The sequence below is a fragment of the Pseudoliparis swirei genome, chromosome 7, assembly GCF_029220125.1.
Source record: "Pseudoliparis swirei isolate HS2019 ecotype Mariana Trench chromosome 7, NWPU_hadal_v1, whole genome shotgun sequence".
Taxonomy (NCBI): domain Eukaryota; kingdom Metazoa; phylum Chordata; class Actinopteri; order Perciformes; family Liparidae; genus Pseudoliparis; species Pseudoliparis swirei.
In genome coordinates, this window is record NC_079394.1 from 19,287,949 (window position 1) to 19,306,024 (window position 18,076).

The 18,076-nt window shown below is 41.6% G+C and overlaps 1 protein-coding gene across 3 annotated transcripts; it reads right to left on the reverse strand.

Annotated features, from left to right (window-relative positions):
• Window positions 1-300: 300 nt before the first annotated feature.
• me2 (malic enzyme 2, NAD(+)-dependent, mitochondrial) lies at window positions 301-17,741 on the reverse strand. 3 transcript variants are annotated; one of them, XM_056418290.1, is made up of 15 exons: window positions 17,651-17,741; window positions 11,618-11,760; window positions 7,446-7,579; window positions 7,136-7,285; window positions 6,820-6,895; window positions 6,503-6,664; window positions 6,200-6,413; window positions 5,666-5,763; window positions 5,196-5,309; window positions 4,968-5,079; window positions 4,419-4,561; window positions 4,162-4,261; window positions 3,887-3,957; window positions 1,499-1,597; window positions 301-1,206 (listed from the first exon to the last, which is right to left on the reverse strand). In XM_056418290.1, the coding sequence occupies exons 2-15, from the start codon at window positions 11,729-11,731 to the stop codon at window positions 1,039-1,041; spliced, it is 1,755 nt and encodes a 584-aa protein (XP_056274265.1). In that variant the 5' UTR covers window positions 11,732-11,760; window positions 17,651-17,741; the 3' UTR covers window positions 301-1,038. The 3 variants fall into 3 exon arrangements, with proteins under 3 accessions (XP_056274265.1, XP_056274266.1, XP_056274267.1); XM_056418291.1 differs by lacking the exon at window positions 17,651-17,741 and adding an exon at window positions 17,272-17,338; XM_056418292.1 differs by lacking the exon at window positions 17,651-17,741 and adding an exon at window positions 14,215-14,234.
• Window positions 17,742-18,076: the final 335 nt, after the last annotated feature.

Genomic DNA, 18,076 nt, shown 5'->3' on the forward strand with positions numbered 1-18,076 from the left:
CGATCTTTTTATTTAAAAAAAAATGTATTTCTTCATCCGTGGCTGTGATGCGCTGCTCACTTATACAATCGTAATCGCCGAAATGGATATGAACGGTGGCTTGAAGATCTCCAGCAATATGTTTGTGAATGTGTGACGAATCTGGTGCGCGAGACAGAGCCCCGCTGCAGACGTTAACCCTTGTGTTGCCTTCGGGTCATTTTGACCCGATTCAATGTTTAATGTCGGTGTTCTTTCGGGAGTCAACAAACAAACATAAAGTACCTCACACTTAAACTTGGAAAACAATATTAATTCTAATAATTTTCTGGAGATTTTAATAGCTGGGGTCATATTGACCTCAAGGGTAAAATATGTTAGTAAATATGAAGGTAACAGGAGGGTTAAACATTGAATCGGGTCATATTGACCCGAAGGCGACACAAGGGTTAAGAGAACACAACGCACGCGCAGGGAAACTAGTAGGTTTGAAAACCAGTAGGGGTGCAACAACGGCAACCAACACGGGTGCGTAACATAAAGATGTAACCATACAGGTTTGGTTGAGGCAACAGTGAAACTCAATGGCTCTGGGTTAGATGTCTCAATGTATAAAAGAGGCGTGTCCGTTAGTTTTATTTTATCTTACCAAGCTATACTGATTTGCAGGCAGTCTTGCGGGCCATAGTTAAACTCAAACGGGCCGTATCCGGCCCTCGGGCCGCCAGTTGAATAGGCCTAGGCCATAGATCATTCAAATATATCTCAGATTTCCACACTGCCTTTTTCCCGCCACCAGGGGGCCGTCCGGGTGCCATCAGAGGCAATACAGAACTGGGATGTGAAGGGAAAGGGTCCATTCACATTTAAATATCCTCTTTAAAATGCCACTTTCCTCTCTACCCTTTCACTGGTATAATAAGACTTGTTTAGTGCATATGGAATCACTGCTGCCAGATATTTTATGAGCAGATGGTTGCACTAGGGTAATTATGATCATCTCAAATTAGCTGTGATGAGGAGGTCAGCGGAAAAGAAAGAGCACAGAGAGGGTATGGTCTACTTTTGTTCAGTCTTGGGGCTGAAGCTGACACCTGGCCAGTCGTAGGTATCTGGCACGAAGGAGTCGTAGTGGGTGTCCCACACAGTTTCTCGTACGAAGCTGTCCTTGTCCACAGGCTCAGGGTAGCGAAACGCCATTCCTTTAGCATAGACAAACTCCACCACCTAGAGCAAAAGGAAGTTCGGCATTGATCAATACTGAGAGGCAGATACAAATAGAAAATAGAGAGGCAAGTACTTCGCAGGCAAAGAGCGAGGGGAAGATCACACTGACAACTACCTACGCCAAATGAGACTGGAACGCAACGCAGTGTCATCAAAGCGTCATCTTAAGTTGTCCAGGTTGCTACATTTAGGCAGCAACGATTACAGTGTGGACCAACAATGGCGGGTTCATCAACAGCCAGAACATTCAGTTGGGCTCCTTTAGTTTCGTGATCGTTTTCAGGAGACTTGCCTTAACAGCCATCTGGATGGAGACCTCTCTGATGTTGGAGAGAGGAGGATAGAGTCTGCCTTCCTCCAGCTCTTTATCCGTCAGCTGCTCTGCAAGCGTCTACGAGGAGTTTAAAAATACTTTTAGAGTAATGATGAATTTCTAGGGTCCAAAAAGACAGAGAAATAAAAACTATTGCCAACAGTGCATTTCTCTGCCATTTACCATCTAAATAAGTGTTACGCCGTAAGAAAAACTGTGTTTTCTAATAAATAAAACAACATTTTCTTTTTTTAAACAAGCAAGTGGCAGTGTCTTCATGCAAAATATTTCAATATTGAACAAAGACTGCTGGCAAGATATCATCTTTTTGATCGATGTCATCAAATCAAATACTAGAGAGGAAAAAACATAGATGGAAGAAGCATCGGCCTATTAGCTTTTAGTCTAGAGCAGTGGTTCTCAAATGGGGGTACGTGTACCCCTAGGGGTACGTGAGATTTGTACAAAAAATATTTAAACTTAGCATCCATTAAAAAAAGGAATATAAGTGTATGTTCATAAACAGAATTGTAAATATTCTATATTAAATCAGACACTGATGGCACAGCGCTGTTTATTTAAGACTGTTGAGACTCCGCCCACTGTTGAGACTCCGCCCACTCCTCCTCCCCACCACCATCTGCCTGATGGATCGTGGAGGTCTCCATCGTGGAATATGCCTACTATGAACTATTCATACACTCTGTCATATTCATTGAATGTATTTTAACTCTAAATCTGTCCTTCTGTACACATTACATCTATTGCATCTGTCCATCCTGGAGAGGGATCCTCCTCTGTTGCTCTCCTGAAGGTTTCTTCCCTTTTTTTCCCCCTGAAGGGTTATTTGGGAGTTTTTGCTGGTCCGATGTGAGGTTTTGGGGCAGGGATGTCTATGTGTACAGATTGTAAAGCACTCCGAGACAAATTTGTAATTTGTGAAATTGGGCTATACAAATAAACTGAATTGAATAGGGCTGTCAATCGATTAAAAAAAAGTAACTAATTAATCGCACATTTTGAAATTCATTAATCGCGATTAAAGGTTAAAAGTTAAAAGTTCATTCTTTTTAAAGACCAAACTTCACACAGAGCTGTGTTTTCAAAGAGGCTCCTACCTATAAAGTGCCAGCGAGGTATTTAATATCGTGGATGATAAATTGTTTCTTCAGTGAAACATCAGATTAGTAAAAAAAAAAAAGTATATTGAGACCCCATTGGTCCTGTCATCTTTAACATTGAACAACAGCAGAACCAGTGGCCTTGGTAAATGACTGACATTCACATATGTCACGTTAACCCTCTGGAGTCTGGGCTCATTTTATACATTTTACAACAAAAATTAAATTCACCTTTTAAAGGTGTTTTCATATGACACACCCCCACGTGTTATACATCAACCATTCCAGAACAATCTCAGCTCTGAAATGAGGCTCAGTTGTCCTGGTGCCGTGTTCTCTGCTCTCTGACTGACAGGCTGCTATAGAGCTTCACCTGTGAGGTGGGAGGTCCTTTGTGATTTACTGAGTGTTCATTGGTTGTTTTTTCCCCAAAATGTTGACAGACAAACGGATTGACCAATCACGGTGAAGGTTTCGTGTGACGAGTTCTTTCCGCGCCGCGTCACCCGACACGTCGCCCCTCCGTTCCTCTGTGTCTCAGAGGGGGAGACGGGAGGAAGGAGGAGCAGGAGGAAACCCGACTGATTCATCCACGAGTTTCAACTGATTTCTGTTCCTTATTTTCGCGGAGAAATAATTGTTTTAAAAATGGAAACAGTGTTAAACCGTACTGCCGCGGCTTGACACTCGGTTTGAGTGTAAAAACTTCAACGAACACCGGAAGTAAACAAAGTTGTGTTAATTGCGATAAAATATTTTAGTGCGTTAACGCGGCCAAATTAATCGCATAGATTAACGCGTATTTAACCAAAAATGGCTAGTTAGTGGGTACTTGACTTTTTGAAATATTGCACATGGGGTACATCAGTGAAAAAAAGTTGAGAACCACTGGTGTAGAGAGAGAGGACAGGATACATCTAAGTTAATTAAAGATGGTAAATGGACCTGTACATGCAAAGAGCTTTTTTAGTCTTCCAACCACTCAAAGTGCTTTAAAAACTACATGACATCATTCACCCATTCATACACCGGTGGGAGGAGTCACCTGCCCATCAGGACTAACTAACATGCACACACATTCACACACCGTAGGCCAACGAGCCACAGTCGCAGTAAAGAGGATTTCTAGGACCAGACACAACATATGTACACATGACGAGTCAGCAAGAAAGTTCAGGGTGGGGAAAAGGTACAAATGAACTTCAGAAAGTTTAAAGAAGAGAAACACTTAGTTATGATTTCAGACCTTGGCCGCCTCTAAGAATACTGTGTCACTGATGTGTCTCACGCCGCTCAGGATCACAGCCAAGGCCACTCCTGCAGAGCACAGACATCATGTGTTCTCAACACACTGCATCATCATCTCATCAGTGTCCACAGAGTGGCGACATCGTATAAACACTCAGGTTATTCCTTAACAAACTATGTTATTTAGTCTTTTTTTTAAATATCCAGGGAATCTTTAGATAATCCATATTCTCTTGTGGTCATTATGATTATTAATTGTATTGTTTCTTTCACCAGGGAAGATGTAAACGTTGTTCCCCTGTCCAGGGGTGTAGATGCGGCCATTCAGAGTCACTGGACCAAATGGACTGCCGCTGGCAAACAGACATCTACCCTGTGGGACAGAGAAACAAAAAGGGTGAACGCATTATGATGGGAGGAATAAAAGAAAAGAACCATAGCAAGAAGAGCGATTTGACAGCACGGGAACATTAAATGCTTCATTTCGGAGTTAGTCAAACAGAAACATAGGGAAGGAAAGAACTGCGTACATCAGTGAGTGTGTAGGCGTCCTCTGCTGTGCACTCTGCTTTATTGGTCGGGTTACTCAGGGCAAAGATAATTGGTCTGTCGTTCATGGCTCCCATGGCCTTGATGACATCATGGGTGAACAGACGACCAGCTCCTGACACACCTGGAGGTAGGAAAGAGAAATGTTGGACAGACTGCGTTTATGATTCATTAATACCGTATTAACGGAGCCTGAAAGTACAACCTAAATATAAAATAAAGACATTCAATTTGACCTGATCTGTATGAAATAAATCATAACAACAGCATTACAAACAGAGCATTTTCATATTGTTTCCAGTTTCTGTTATTGATTTAAGGCCTTCTCAGTGGCGACTGAGGGTCGATCCCCGCTCATGGCCCACACTAGTTGATGTGTCCTTGAGCAAGACACATAACCCTGAATTTCGCCCGGTAGCTGTGGGTATAACTGTAAGTCGCTTATGATAAAAGTAATAATGTAATGTAATATTCCAAACTATACTGCGAGGCTTTAAAGACACAATTACAGAACATCTGAAGTTCCTCACCAATGATAGCTGTGGGTTTGATGGTGTTGACGGCATCGAGGAAGCTCTGCACAGTCCCTGGACTGTCATGAACAAACGCCTCCTGGTTCGAGTCTGGTTCCTGCAGCCGGCCCTGGAATCACAAACAGTACATTGGTGGCAACAACAATATCAACGTTTATATAGTGAAACCTTTGTTCATCAATAATACAGTAACTCAACAGTGAGCAGGAAGCCACGCAGACTAACCTTCACTAGTAAGCCATCTTTATCGTACAGCCAGATCTTATTCCTGGCCTCAGCTTGGGTCATCCCTCTCTCCATCATGGCCATGACAATCAGATTGGCAATACCAAGGGCAGCCTAGGGAGGAAATAATCACTTAAAGTTACACTTAAAAGGGCTTCGACAGTGTATCCTTAATACAAACTAACCCTATGGTTAAGAACATGCCTATGTAAATACACCCTACTCCTTCTGGTCGATGTTGAGTCCAGTTTAGATCATTTTAAATTCATAAGTAATGTTGGATAATCATACATTTCTTGCATTACCAGGTGTGGTCAGTAGGGGTCAGTATTGAATCTAGACAATATTTGTATATATGGGACTTTGTTACAAATTGAATAGAAAAAAAGAACAAAAAGGCAAAAAAAATCAAAGCAAAACCAAGAGAAGTTGAATTGACTGATTAATTGATGCTGACTAGATGATCTTACTTCTCCAGCTCCCAGGAAAAGCACCCGGTGTTCAGTGATGGGTTTGCCAAGGGCTCTCTGAGCTGCTAACAGACCAGCAAGGGCGACAGCCGCAGTGCCTGGAATCACACAGAAGAACACAACAGTAAACAACAAAGTGTCTTGAAGAGAACAGATACATCCATAAGTGTTCAGATAAGAGGGTTCCTTGAATGATTTAGTTATGTTGTGCTTGTTCTTCGGCCTTTCAGACCAATCTCAGCCGTCACTGGTTCCTTGACCTAAACAGGTGGGTTTTCAAAAAGGTTCCTGTTTCTAACTGCATTTCTTAATGTGAATAAAGGTCAAAATATGTACAATGAAACAGATTATTTAATTCAAGCAGGTATCAGGTTCCTGAAACTTTATTTTTACATTGCGAAATGAAATCAATCTAAAAAATCAAAGCAAATCAATCAGAGAAATATGGTTCTTTAAAAAAATTCAACTGAACTTTTCTTAAGGAAATTTGTGTAAACATTATGACGTGTGATGTGTGAAGGGTTAAATGTGAACCTTGGATATCATCGTTGAAGGTGCAGTACTTCTCCCTGTACTTCCGGAGGAAGCGGAAGGCGTTGTGGTTCCCGAAGTCCTCAAATTGGATCAGTGTGTCCTGGCCGTATTTTTCCACCACAGCCTCCATGAACTCATCAATCAGATCATCGTAAGCTTGAGAGTTATCTCGCTCCTGGTACAGGCCCATGTACAGCGGATCCTGGAGGAGAGTCTAATTGGAGGGCAAGGACAAATGTATGAAGTATGAAGTATAAAGCATGTGCGTGCGTACCTTATACAACATACACATAACCATCCTACCTGATTGTTTGTGCCGACATCTATGGCCACAGGCAGACATCTCTCAGGTCTGATGCCAGCACAGGCCGTGTACAGGCAAAGCTTTCCGACAGGGATGCCCATTCCGTACACACCCAGGTCACCTAATCCTAAAATACGCTCTCCATCAGTTACTACTACTGCCTGATGAAAAAGGGGGAGATGGAAACACATTTGACATTTGACAAGCACACAACTGTGAACAATAAACTGGACAAGCCAGGGGGATGTCGAAACTGTGAACAGTGCTGCGTCTATTGACAAAGACTTCCCTAGCAGGGAGCAGTTCAAGTACTCACTGCAACATTAGTCTCTGGCCAATTGTCCAGGATGGACCGAATGTGTCCTTTGTCCAGAATAGAGATGAACAAGCCTCTGGTGAGAGAAGCAAGATGATGGGATGAGAACTTACACAATCAAGGACAGATTATATACTTCTTCGTTAGAGTTTCTGTTCAGATATTCTCCAGTCAAGTTGTTTGTTATTAATCACAAGTTTTACGTGGGAAGTGGCATAAGCCTTTTTCGGACCCGTTTGGTTCGAACGCAAGGATTATAAATGGACTTGTTTTCCCTTTTACTTCTCGATTGTTGATAGTTTTACTGCATTCTTACTTGGGTCTTCTAAAGATGTGCCCATAGTGTGTGCAGGCCAGGCCTACAGTGGGAGTGTAGACAATTGGCATCAATTCTTCGATGTCTTCCATCAACACCCTGTAGAAAAGCCTCTCATTCCTTTCCTGGATGCCCATCAAGTAGATGTACCTGGGCGAAAAAGTAGGGGGGAGGGAGGGAGGGAGAGAGAGAGAGAGGAAAAGTTACAAGGAGATATTTCAGAGATTAAAAACGAATGCTAAAATGCAAAACGGAGAAATTCATACTGTGACTTAACGTTCCAATGCTTTAAGCAAAATGATATCCTTACTTCTGCAGGGGATCGGTCATGTTCTTGAGATTGTTCTGAAAGCGCATCGCCTGAATGTCCTGAGTCTCCACTTTGGGAGGCAACAGACCGTGTATCCCTAAAATCTGTCGCTCTTGTAGAGTGAAGGCCATGCCCTGGAGGAAACCACAAAGAGCGAGGGAGGGGCGAGCAGGGAGACAAAGAGAATGTAGTTATTTATCTTTTGATCACTCATGATGACATTACATTTTTAACTCTGATATAAGATGAGTGTGCCATCCAAGTAAGTTTATTTGGCTTTTAAATAGCTAAAGACTGTCAAGAAATGTTTTTTAAAATTGTAGGATGTATACATTTTATAGACTTTATAGAGTAATAAAGCTTAACCATCACCTCTCTGTTCCACAGGGTGTTCTACATTTAAATGTCATACTTTGCTTCACCCCTCGAAACAAGTCCTGAACCCCATTTTCAGAATCCTTGCAACAGGAAACGTTCACATGCTACCATGTCTTTCTGTCGCCAGAGGGCGTATTGCATCATCTATGCACCCTCGCTGGGGGCTGACCTGTTGACACTTAACAGGAGTTGGACAGCTGGTTAAAAGGTGGAGACCACATGGAAGCAATTTTCCGGTTGGTATTAGAAAGAAAAACGAGGTAAGAAATGGGAGTAGCCTCAAGGAAGCCAATAAGGAGACTCTGTGCAGAAACTCTCCATGAATAGAAGAGAAGGGGGGGGGGGTGTAATGATCCTGCAGTGCATGCATGAGTGTCTGTAGGTTTCTGAAACCATCTCAGAAAGAAAGAAAGGACATGACAGATGGAAAGCATAACGTCTGGGGCTCGGGAAAGAGCTGGTTATTCTGTCATAGTGATGGATGCTTGGGGCTCCCTGTGCAAACTGCTGAGTCATGCTAATGGGGCATTCCACTTCACTCAGCTCGAGGACTCGGTTCCTCTCAAGGTAATGCAACATGCTGCAAACCTCCGAAATCTAGTGTGTTCTCATTTTACGTGTAATTAAATGCTTAAATGTTTCTTGGATTGTTCAAATGATTTCGTGTATTTTGTGTGATTCACTCAGGGGCATTATCTATCAAATAAATAATTAAGAATTTCCCTAAAATAGTTGACATTTGTCGTACTGTTTTTTTATGTATTTCTGAAATATATTTTTCTGTATATCCTATGATTTGTCCGTTGAAACTGAACACCTAATGGTTAATAGAAAAAAAGCTAACTTAATTTTAAAATGATTTAGTCTACTACAAACAGTAAGTTACCTTTTAAGTTCATCATAACCTTCCGCATTTTCAATGCGGAAGGTTATGTTTTGATCGCCGTGTATTTATTTTTTTATTTGTATGCGTGTTCCTCGCATAACACAAAAAGTTTTAAACCGAATCGCATGAAATTTGGTGGGATGATTGGTTATTATCCGGGGACCATTTGATTAGTTTTTGGGATCAATCGGGTCAAAGGTCAAGGTCATGGAAAGGTCAAAATCTTCTTTTTACCATAGCACGGTCAATTTGTATCCAATTGGCATGCAACTAATGCCAAAATGTTCAAAATTCAATGCCCAATCTTGTGATATGCGAAGGTATGCGCTCTACCGAGTGCCCATTCTAGTTCATAATGTGATAATAACATTTCCCAAATCAGATTTACAAATTTTCCTTCCAAGAATTTTATTTAGTTGGCCTCCACATGATGAAAATGTCTATTGTGCAAAAGATAGCAATGTGGCCGAGGATTGTGGGAACACAGCCAGTCAGTCCTGCTGACAGTCGAGTATCTCAGCATTTCTGCAACACCATGAGCTTTGGTGTGGTGGAATGATGAGTCATGAGACTTATGACGATTCAGTGTGCGGATGCGAGTCTCATCCGCTCTGCCAAAGACAGAAATATGAGTAACAAGCAGGCTGCTGTTTTTTGGTCTTGCTTGATACAGTGTTATGGCCAAAGTGAACTAAAAAACATTTTAACTTCCATTTAAATATAAATCAGATACCGCTCACAGAAGAAGAGCATTAAAACACATGTGGCCTACTTCACAAAGTAGCTTCACACTTCACCAAATGAATTTCTAAACTAGACCCAAAGAGATTAAATAAACAAAGAGGTCTCGGGCACAAAGTGCAATGTGAAACGTAGTTCCTGTGTGTAATGTATTTCTAGGACTATCATTCAGCTACTGCAGCCTCTGACCAGTGTACATGTAGGTTTCAACCACTATATTTAGCACAACTTGTGTAGTCTCGGCTAAATTAAGCATAACTTGAAAAAAGTGAGATCCTGTCACCTCAAGCAGCGACAGCCTCATGTTTCAAATGTGATTCGGAGCTTTCAACAGTTGGAAACACAGGACAACAAAAAACTCCCCGGCAAACGTCTCACAGCTCAAACCCACCATGGCAAACGTAAGACACCAAACTATTTGATTCGTCTCATTAGAGGCATTGAAGTCAAATAGAGAGCATGTTGCACCAGCTGAAACTGTGGTGGTTCTTATGTCAACTGAAGACAGGAATGCAGCAGAAGACACAGCGCTGGTAGGCGTGGGAACAAGGCAAGGCAGGTCCAGCACCTTTTCAACACAAGGCAGTTCAAAGTGCTTTACATAAGGAACTAGAATGGGCACTCGGTAGAGCGCATACCTTCACATATCACAAGATTGGGCATTGAATTATGAACATGTTGGCATTAGTTTCATGCCAATTGGATACAAATTGACCGTGCTATGGTAAAAAGAAGATTTTGACCTTTCCATGACCTTGACCTTTGACACGATTGATCCCAAAATCTAATCAAATGGTCCCCGGATAATAACCAATCATCCCACCAAATTTCATGCGATTCGGTAAATTTTTTTTTTTGTTATGCGAGGAACACGCATACAAATAAATAAATAAATAAATACACGACGATCAAAACATAACCTTCCGCATTTTCAATGCGAAGGTAATCACACATAATATAAAGAGGAAGGGATGAGGAATATCAAAAGCAGAATGAAATTAAATAGACAGGTGAGACAAAGAGGTACAGATTAAGGCATTTGTAGAAGAAATAAACTTGATAGGAAGCCGTTGTTGCACAAAGAAAGGTGGCAACCATTTAACCGACATTCATCACCACACCCAACGGGGATGCTGGGTCTGGTACGACATCCAACAGACTTGAGGATTTTAACCAATGCTTTTCAGCCTTCTGTCAGGAAATGTTTTAATCCCAGATGATTTGATTTTGCACAAAATGCCAAATGTTCAGATGTGGACTTTTGGAAGAAGATTATGTCAGGATATGTCAGCAATTCTTAAGGGGAAAAAATTATGTTAGGTGAATAGTCAATAATTAAGACATTAGATGGGGAGCTATTTAGAAATGTGAATATGTTTTCTTAGTTTTACTCAATAAACACAAGTACAGCGGCTTTGAATAGATTAAAATTGCGTGATGACTGATGACGGTGCGCCGCTAATATGGCAGTTAGCGCTGATGTTGCCAGCAGCCACCAACCAGCTTCTGGAAAACCATCAACTCTGATGGGCAAGTTATTCTAGTTTTCAGCAGAACAAATCCCAGGATTAACTGTTGCAGCGTCTGACTGTACCGTGCAACGCCAAGTTGTCCTGTGTGACTGCGTGTGCTTTGAGGAGAGGCTCTTTTTCTTGTAAGTAACTGTGTTAGTTGATCATTACATGCAAAAGATAATTGATCAATTAAAGCAGGAATTAACATATATTTGTGTTTATTAAAAGTAAAAAAACCTAGTCGAATGAAAGAAAGTCGGTCAACAATGTCAGAACCTTCAGGTTCATTCCTGTCTTTTACACCACAGTACAGCTATGTACTCGTCTTATCCAGGTAGTACAGAAATACTGACAACCACTACAAGATGGAGGATATGGAGACCTGGGTACAGGGCCTCGAGAATTGAGGTCGGGATATGAGGTAAACTAACCAGTTGACAACAAAAAACTGTCAAAAAGAGAGACTTTTTAAAGAGACCCATGTTATATTGTGTATGCAGCACTTATGCAGAACATTGACCAAGGGATCATTTGAAATTTACCGTGCATTACAATTATTTTCACAACATCACATCATTGGTATGTATCGTTTTTAATGCACACAAACAAACAAACAAACAAACACAAACACACACACACAGTAATCCACTCACTTTATTGGTGCGAGGGTTGAGCATGAGGGGCTTGCCCTTCTCTTTGGTGTGAGCCCCTCTGTATGCTGACACACAGGGCCTCAGGGACCAGGCGGTCTTCAACCTGGATAACATGGTGGCCGGTCACCGGTCGAGGAGGAACGCTGCCGAGGAAGGAAAGCGAAACAAAGTTGACAGAGTTTGTATTAACATGAGCCATTACAGTTTGCTTCACACAAAAAATGCTGACGATGCGAATGTAATTGAAACAATTCTTTAGTGTCAACGGGTTGTAAAGAGTTATTGCTTTACGGTTCAACTCCTCTTGTCCCCAACATTTAAGACCGGAAGTGTACTGCTGCCACAACCTTTGATCATGTGACATCATACCCTGATCGCACCCTGGTCTGACAGTAGCTGTCTGCAACAAAGACTGTCCGCCTACTGACACACACTTCATGCCTGAATGCCTACAGAATGCACTTGTGCATGGACAGCCCCACGCTCGAGGATTACAAAGCAGCTCGTCATTAATCTGGATGCGGAGAGAAGTGATTTAGTGGGATCTTGGGAGACAAAGCTTGGAAAGATTGTCATCACCCTTTTCCCAATGAGCGCCACATGGAGGCAGAGAACGAGCGAAATCAGACATGTAGCCCATCGCATGCTGGAGGGAAGACTCCAACTAACGGTCACACACTCCATACGATATACCTGGAGGAAGAAGATAAAGCAAGCTCATCAATAAATACACAAAACCATATCTGATGACAGAAGTTCCTTTCAACGATTTCACACCAACAACCACGACTGCATACCAGGGTTCTTACACATTTTGACCAATGGATTTCCAGGACTTTTCCAGGACTTTAAACCAAATTTCCATGACCAAACTGAAATCTCGGTATAAACATGAACAATTTAGAAAATGTTGCGTATTGAGAGCGTACGCCGGCTTATATTTTGAGCATCTTTCTTTAAAAAAAACATATTAGTTATTTCAAACTCGGCGTAAATGAACATGTGATTATAACACATTTCCATGACTTTTCCAAAACTTTTATGATTTAAGTTTTTTCCATGACTTTTCCAGGCCTGGAAAAGACCATTTTAAAATTCCATGACTTTTCCAGGTTTTCCATGACCGTACGAACCCTGGCATACTTGCTTTACTTGAGCGCATCCATCCGAGTGGCAGCTGTTGTTGCTGGTGGCCGGGAATAGCCCCATCATTGTGAGAGCTATGTCACGCATGTGACCTGTGGTGTGAAGCTACAGGGTGCTGCTCCGTGTTATGGTGGGTACAGCAAGGGGCCACTTAGAGACTCTGATAGACCTTTATACGTTAGAGACAATAAGAGCAGCTTCAGCCTCGTGATAATTATTGTAGCAAAAGGTGCAAAATCAAAAAAGTGAATTGTGCTTTCCCACCGTACTAGACTAAAATAACAACCTACATTCCCACATATGATTTAGATATAATGCTAACTATATCACAAATATAACAATGTGCAACTGTTTTGTGCTTTAGGTGAGTGTCAATTAATTCAAAGACAGATTGCGCAAGAATCTCCATATTACAAAGTAGACCACGAGGGAAATACCTGCAAACTCATGAGGGGTGAAAAAGGTGACAACGCGGTGGGGGTCCGGGTCCTCTGCTCTGACTAAGTCAGTGCCCACAAACCCTTCTAATAAGAATATAATAGATGTTTATCTATATATATATATACATTTATATACATACAAACATATATATATATATGGCCGCCACACCTTGAAATATTCAGTAATATTTATTTTGCATGGGCCCAGGTGTGAATAGGAGCGAGGCCCATTCAGAGAAATCTCTACGTCCCACTTGAGCGACAATCACACAGGTTAACAAGTCCCACGTTACACTATTTTACAAATCAAATAACTTCCTGAATTGTGTGCACTTGAACACTTTTTTAATTTCTAAATTATTTTAGAAATTAATTCCTTTTGTTCCTCTTTTATCCAATAACCAATAATATATAATAAACCTTCCCACCCACCCTGTCTGTGATATCCCATCAGAGGCCCCCACCCCGGGAAGTGGCTGAATGGAGAAGGGGTGGGGGGGTTTCTGTGAGATTCACACACTGAATTCCTGCTGGAAATCACTTCTATATACAGACTCTGGTTCGGTGCTCCGTGACTTCACGAGCGACGTCACAGCACAGAACCAGAGTGCATACATGTCATGTGACAATGTTTCCATGGTGACGGACAAGGTCACGGAGATCGAAGGCACTGACAAGTGACTTCCACCAGGAAACCTGTTTAAACTTTATATGCATGTACATGTTGTGTATGTATATATGTACTTATGTGTGTGCATACTACTGTTTATATCTGTCACGGGACACAACATGTAACTATCTAATCTTTCATGGAACAATGTAATTATCAGGCCAGCAGAACATTGTACAATGGTGCTAAAACGCTAGCGCGCGATTAGCATCCGCTAGCTAAACGGCGCTAGCCTTAATTAACTGTCTTCACTTTAACTTCTACAGTTAATAACTGTCAAAATATAAAAGCGAGCGAACATAACATTAATATATATATGGTGCTTTATGTACGTTTCTCACCTGTAAACACAAGAGACTCGCATCAACAGCTGCGTCACTGTCTGTGTTACGCTGGTCTAACTTGTTTGTTTAAGACAAGAATTACGGCGCCAGTCATGGCAAAACCCGCTACTGCCCCCTACTGGCGAACACAAGAATAACACTATTTAAAAATCATTCAAATGAGGAAAAATGGAAAAGTAGCACATCTTCAAATTTAAGAAGCTGGAACCATAAAATGTTTTTTTAATGATTTAAAGTGAAATTATAATCAAATGTTTTTCTTCTTCTCTTAAGCAACTAATTGATTAATCTAATAATATTTTTAGCTGAACTTTGGTAGTTTTACAACAAAATGTATATAGTAGAAATATTATAAATGATATAATGATAGTAATAAAAAATATGCGTTGTCATTATATATCATATGGTTAAAGTCATTCATAAACCAACTTCCCTTTCTTTGGCCTGAACAACAAGGACTCGTGAGCTCTGCTGAGCCATGACTGTTCCTGAGTCTGTTCTGCCTCTACCTGGCTGTCACTAACATTATAACTTCTATACGATACCTGCCATCAATATCATGATACCAGAATTCGACACAATACCATAAAAACAATGATACCATAAATACGATACTGGTAAATTTGTCTATAATAGTAATAAATAAAACATCTGTACGGTTCACTTTTTACCAACTTTATCAACACTTAACAAATGGCAGTATTATAAGTATTAATACAGCCAGATATAATGAAACTACATGGTTCCACCATAGCATTGATTATACACTATGAGGCCTTTAGTCTGTATCTGTCCAGATGATAAAGAGTTAATCAGGATGAGCAGCTGTAGAGTTACATAACTTTACAGACTGTCTGCCTTGGAGACAAAGAACTGAAACATTTCACTTCTGGAATCATCTTTTTCTTCTTTTTTTAAAGCTGAAGACTTCAAGTCTCAAAAGCTCCGCCACTTGACGCCGCTCGCTGTGAGCGCTGCGCAGCGCATTGCGTGCAGACAGCTTGACACGGAGCAGCGCGCGCTCTTTTAATGAAGTATTGATCCAAAAAATATGCTAAATCATATCGTGTTTAACGTACAGGTACTTTGTCAGTATCGATACACCGTGCAGCGTGACAGCAGCAGATGTAGCGGCGTGACATTCAAGCTAACCTGAACCCCCCAAACGCTGTCGACATCTGAACGCTGATTGGCCGAGACGCGACACGTCCCATCAAAGATGTTTTATTGCGAAGAGCACCACTTCACATTTTCTCCGTATCTCACTTCGATCTCATAAACGCCGGCCAGTTGACCCCCCCCACCCCCCCACCCCAAAACAAAAACTCTTCGGATCTACACGATTCACTTGGATGACCTAATTTAATTTCAAAACGGTGAATTTCACCGAAAGGTGACAAGTTTGCAGGTATGATAGCCAGAAGAATTTCTGAATTGATCTATTACACAGGGTAATTTATGCTCTGGTTTCAAATGACTTCTATTGTCTAGCCCAGATGTCTTTTGACCTTCCTTAATGTCAGGTCCTGACCCAGAGGAAATGCAACTGTAGGCAAGTTATGTGGGGAACAGCAACGTGGCCGTTGTCGCATGCAGTTTCTAATTTAGTTCCCTGTAGTTTAGTGGCCGAGACTAGGATAATGCTAAAATACATATTACTTTGAAATACATATACATGAGGAAACGGCAATCAACTGTCGTCAGCTGTTACCAAAACAAGTACACTTGAAACACCTTTTAATGGTATAATGGCCTGGAGCAACGGGCAGCTGAGCTCAGGTGGCTGAAGAACAAATCTCGAACCAATTCATGTAATAAATTGCACTCGGTCATCCTGTCCTCCATTCCACACGGCACTATTCTTGCTTGTCAACCCATTGTATCATAGTAATAATCACCCACTCAAAACAACAAACCATTAACATAAGATAAGATAAATAAGATGCTAATCATGCCACCGTTATTCTCTGTGTTGAATCACAATGCTGCTTTACTTTGATGCGCAACGCAGTTTATGAATGACCTTAATGCAGCCTCTATGAATCCACGTGTCATACTCTGTAAAAGAACATTTTATGTAACGTCTACTTCAGCTTCCCTCTCGTTTCTAGAACACACAGAGCCTGAACTTTAGCAGCATGCCAGTTGTCAGGGAGCATGCATGCTCAGACTTTCTGTTTAATTTCTTATTTTGGGCTTGCCAAGGAGCAAAATAATTCAGGCACAGAAACCGCGATGAGACAAAACAGTCTGAATTCACAACTTGAACTGTAGATACATAAGGAATACATTAGAAATACAAGCACGTCTCATACGCGTATTAGTAGTAAATGTTGTAAAACTCATCATATGAGGGATACAGGATACAACCTAGCCAGACAATTAGTCTTATTATTGCATTACCGTTTCTGGAAGTATTCTTAATAAAGAAATAATGTGTGCAAACAGAGTCTGCATTTAAAGAAGTTGGCATAATGTAATAAGAAGTTTCATTCCGGATATGACTCACAAACAGAAAGTCATTGCTCTTTGTACTCCTACAGTCTGAAGAGCAATCAGTCACAGCAACACACACGGCTTCATGTGCTTCCTCTGGTCTGTGGGGGTTGGCCAGTGTCAGAGTCCACTGGGTGAAGCACTGGAGTACAGGTATGTTCCCTCAAGGTGACTCTGGGTGCAGCTTCACCCACAGGTGTGTCCTTCTCCCTACACAACAACGTGTCCATAGCTATCTGTTTCTCTCATTATTAACAGGGTTACATATCAACACCACCTGACACTGCTGCACACTAACATCTGGTGTGCTGTACATGTGTCAAAAAGCACAGAGAGGCCAGTAAACCCGTTGCTCTTATCATGTCTCACGTGCATGTTCTCACTGAGTTTTAATGCACAACTCAAAGGGATTGAAGATATATGCATATTTAGTACGGAGATGCTGGTGCGAGGGAATGTTACAACTCACTACGTAGCTTAAACACAACAACAACTGTTGAGAATATTCCTTCGTAGCAAAGCCATGTTGAGTGCTCTGTGCTGTAAGTTCATGTGTACCTGTGTCCGTTGAGGTGCTGTTGTGCGCATGCGCAGAATAAACAACGGTTGAGTTCCCGGACTGAAGAGACGTTGGTCGTCTGTCCTTTTTCTCCCGTGAATGCTAGCTACTAGCTAACCACTTTGGTGACTGCAATAACGGGCAATCTCATCCAACAACTGGCACCTGCTAAACTAAAACGGACGAGGCGTGTCGTTACCGTGTCCGTTACGGTAACGTTACACCGGACGACGCCGGCCTGATGATGGACGCGCTGTCACTCATCCCGGGACCTCCTCTCACCCAGTCGCGTTCACTGTCCGCTCAGTAACGGAAAGTTCCGAGATGACACTCACACTTTGACTTTCTTTTAAGATAACAGCGACTCCGCTTAATTACCTGCTCGTAGGTCGTGTAATACTGGAGTCACTCCCGTGGTATATCTTTCTTTTAATAAAGCATATTTCTACACGGTGCTCGCTGAATAAATGCTGTCGTGTGACCGCTCGGTTTGTCCTTTAACGGCTGAGGGGACTCGCGCAGTGTCGAGGAACTCGGCCGCTCGACCAATCACGTGCCGGGATGTTCGTCCCAGTTACCGTAAAGACCGAAACGAGAGCAACTTATTATTGTTGGAGAGCCGCTGTCGTAACTACTGTAAAAGACAGTCATCCGATTTCGAGGACATGTGTGTTTTCAGGATATTTTCTTGTAAGATATAAATCGTGGTTTGTCTTTTTGCATGTTTTTCTGTTTAACTGTCCTATTCAAGTTTCAAGTTTCAAGTTTGTATTTGTTCGAGAGGGACAATGTACATTGATGAAC

What these genes read in the sequence shown, in the direction of transcription:
- me2 (XM_056418290.1), bottom strand. Translation starts at nt 11,731, where the DNA reads ATGTTATCCAGGTTGAAGACCGCCTGGTCCCTGAGGCCCTGTGTGTCA. An exon ending in ACGCCTACACACTCACTGAT is followed by an intron (nt 4,262 to 4,418) that starts GTACGCAGTTCT and finishes TCTGTCCCACAG; the next exon opens with GGTAGATGTCTGTTTGCCAG. An exon ending in CAACGTTTACATCTTCCCTG is followed by an intron (nt 3,958 to 4,161) that starts GTGAAAGAAACA and finishes TGTGCTCTGCAG; the next exon opens with GAGTGGCCTTGGCTGTGATC.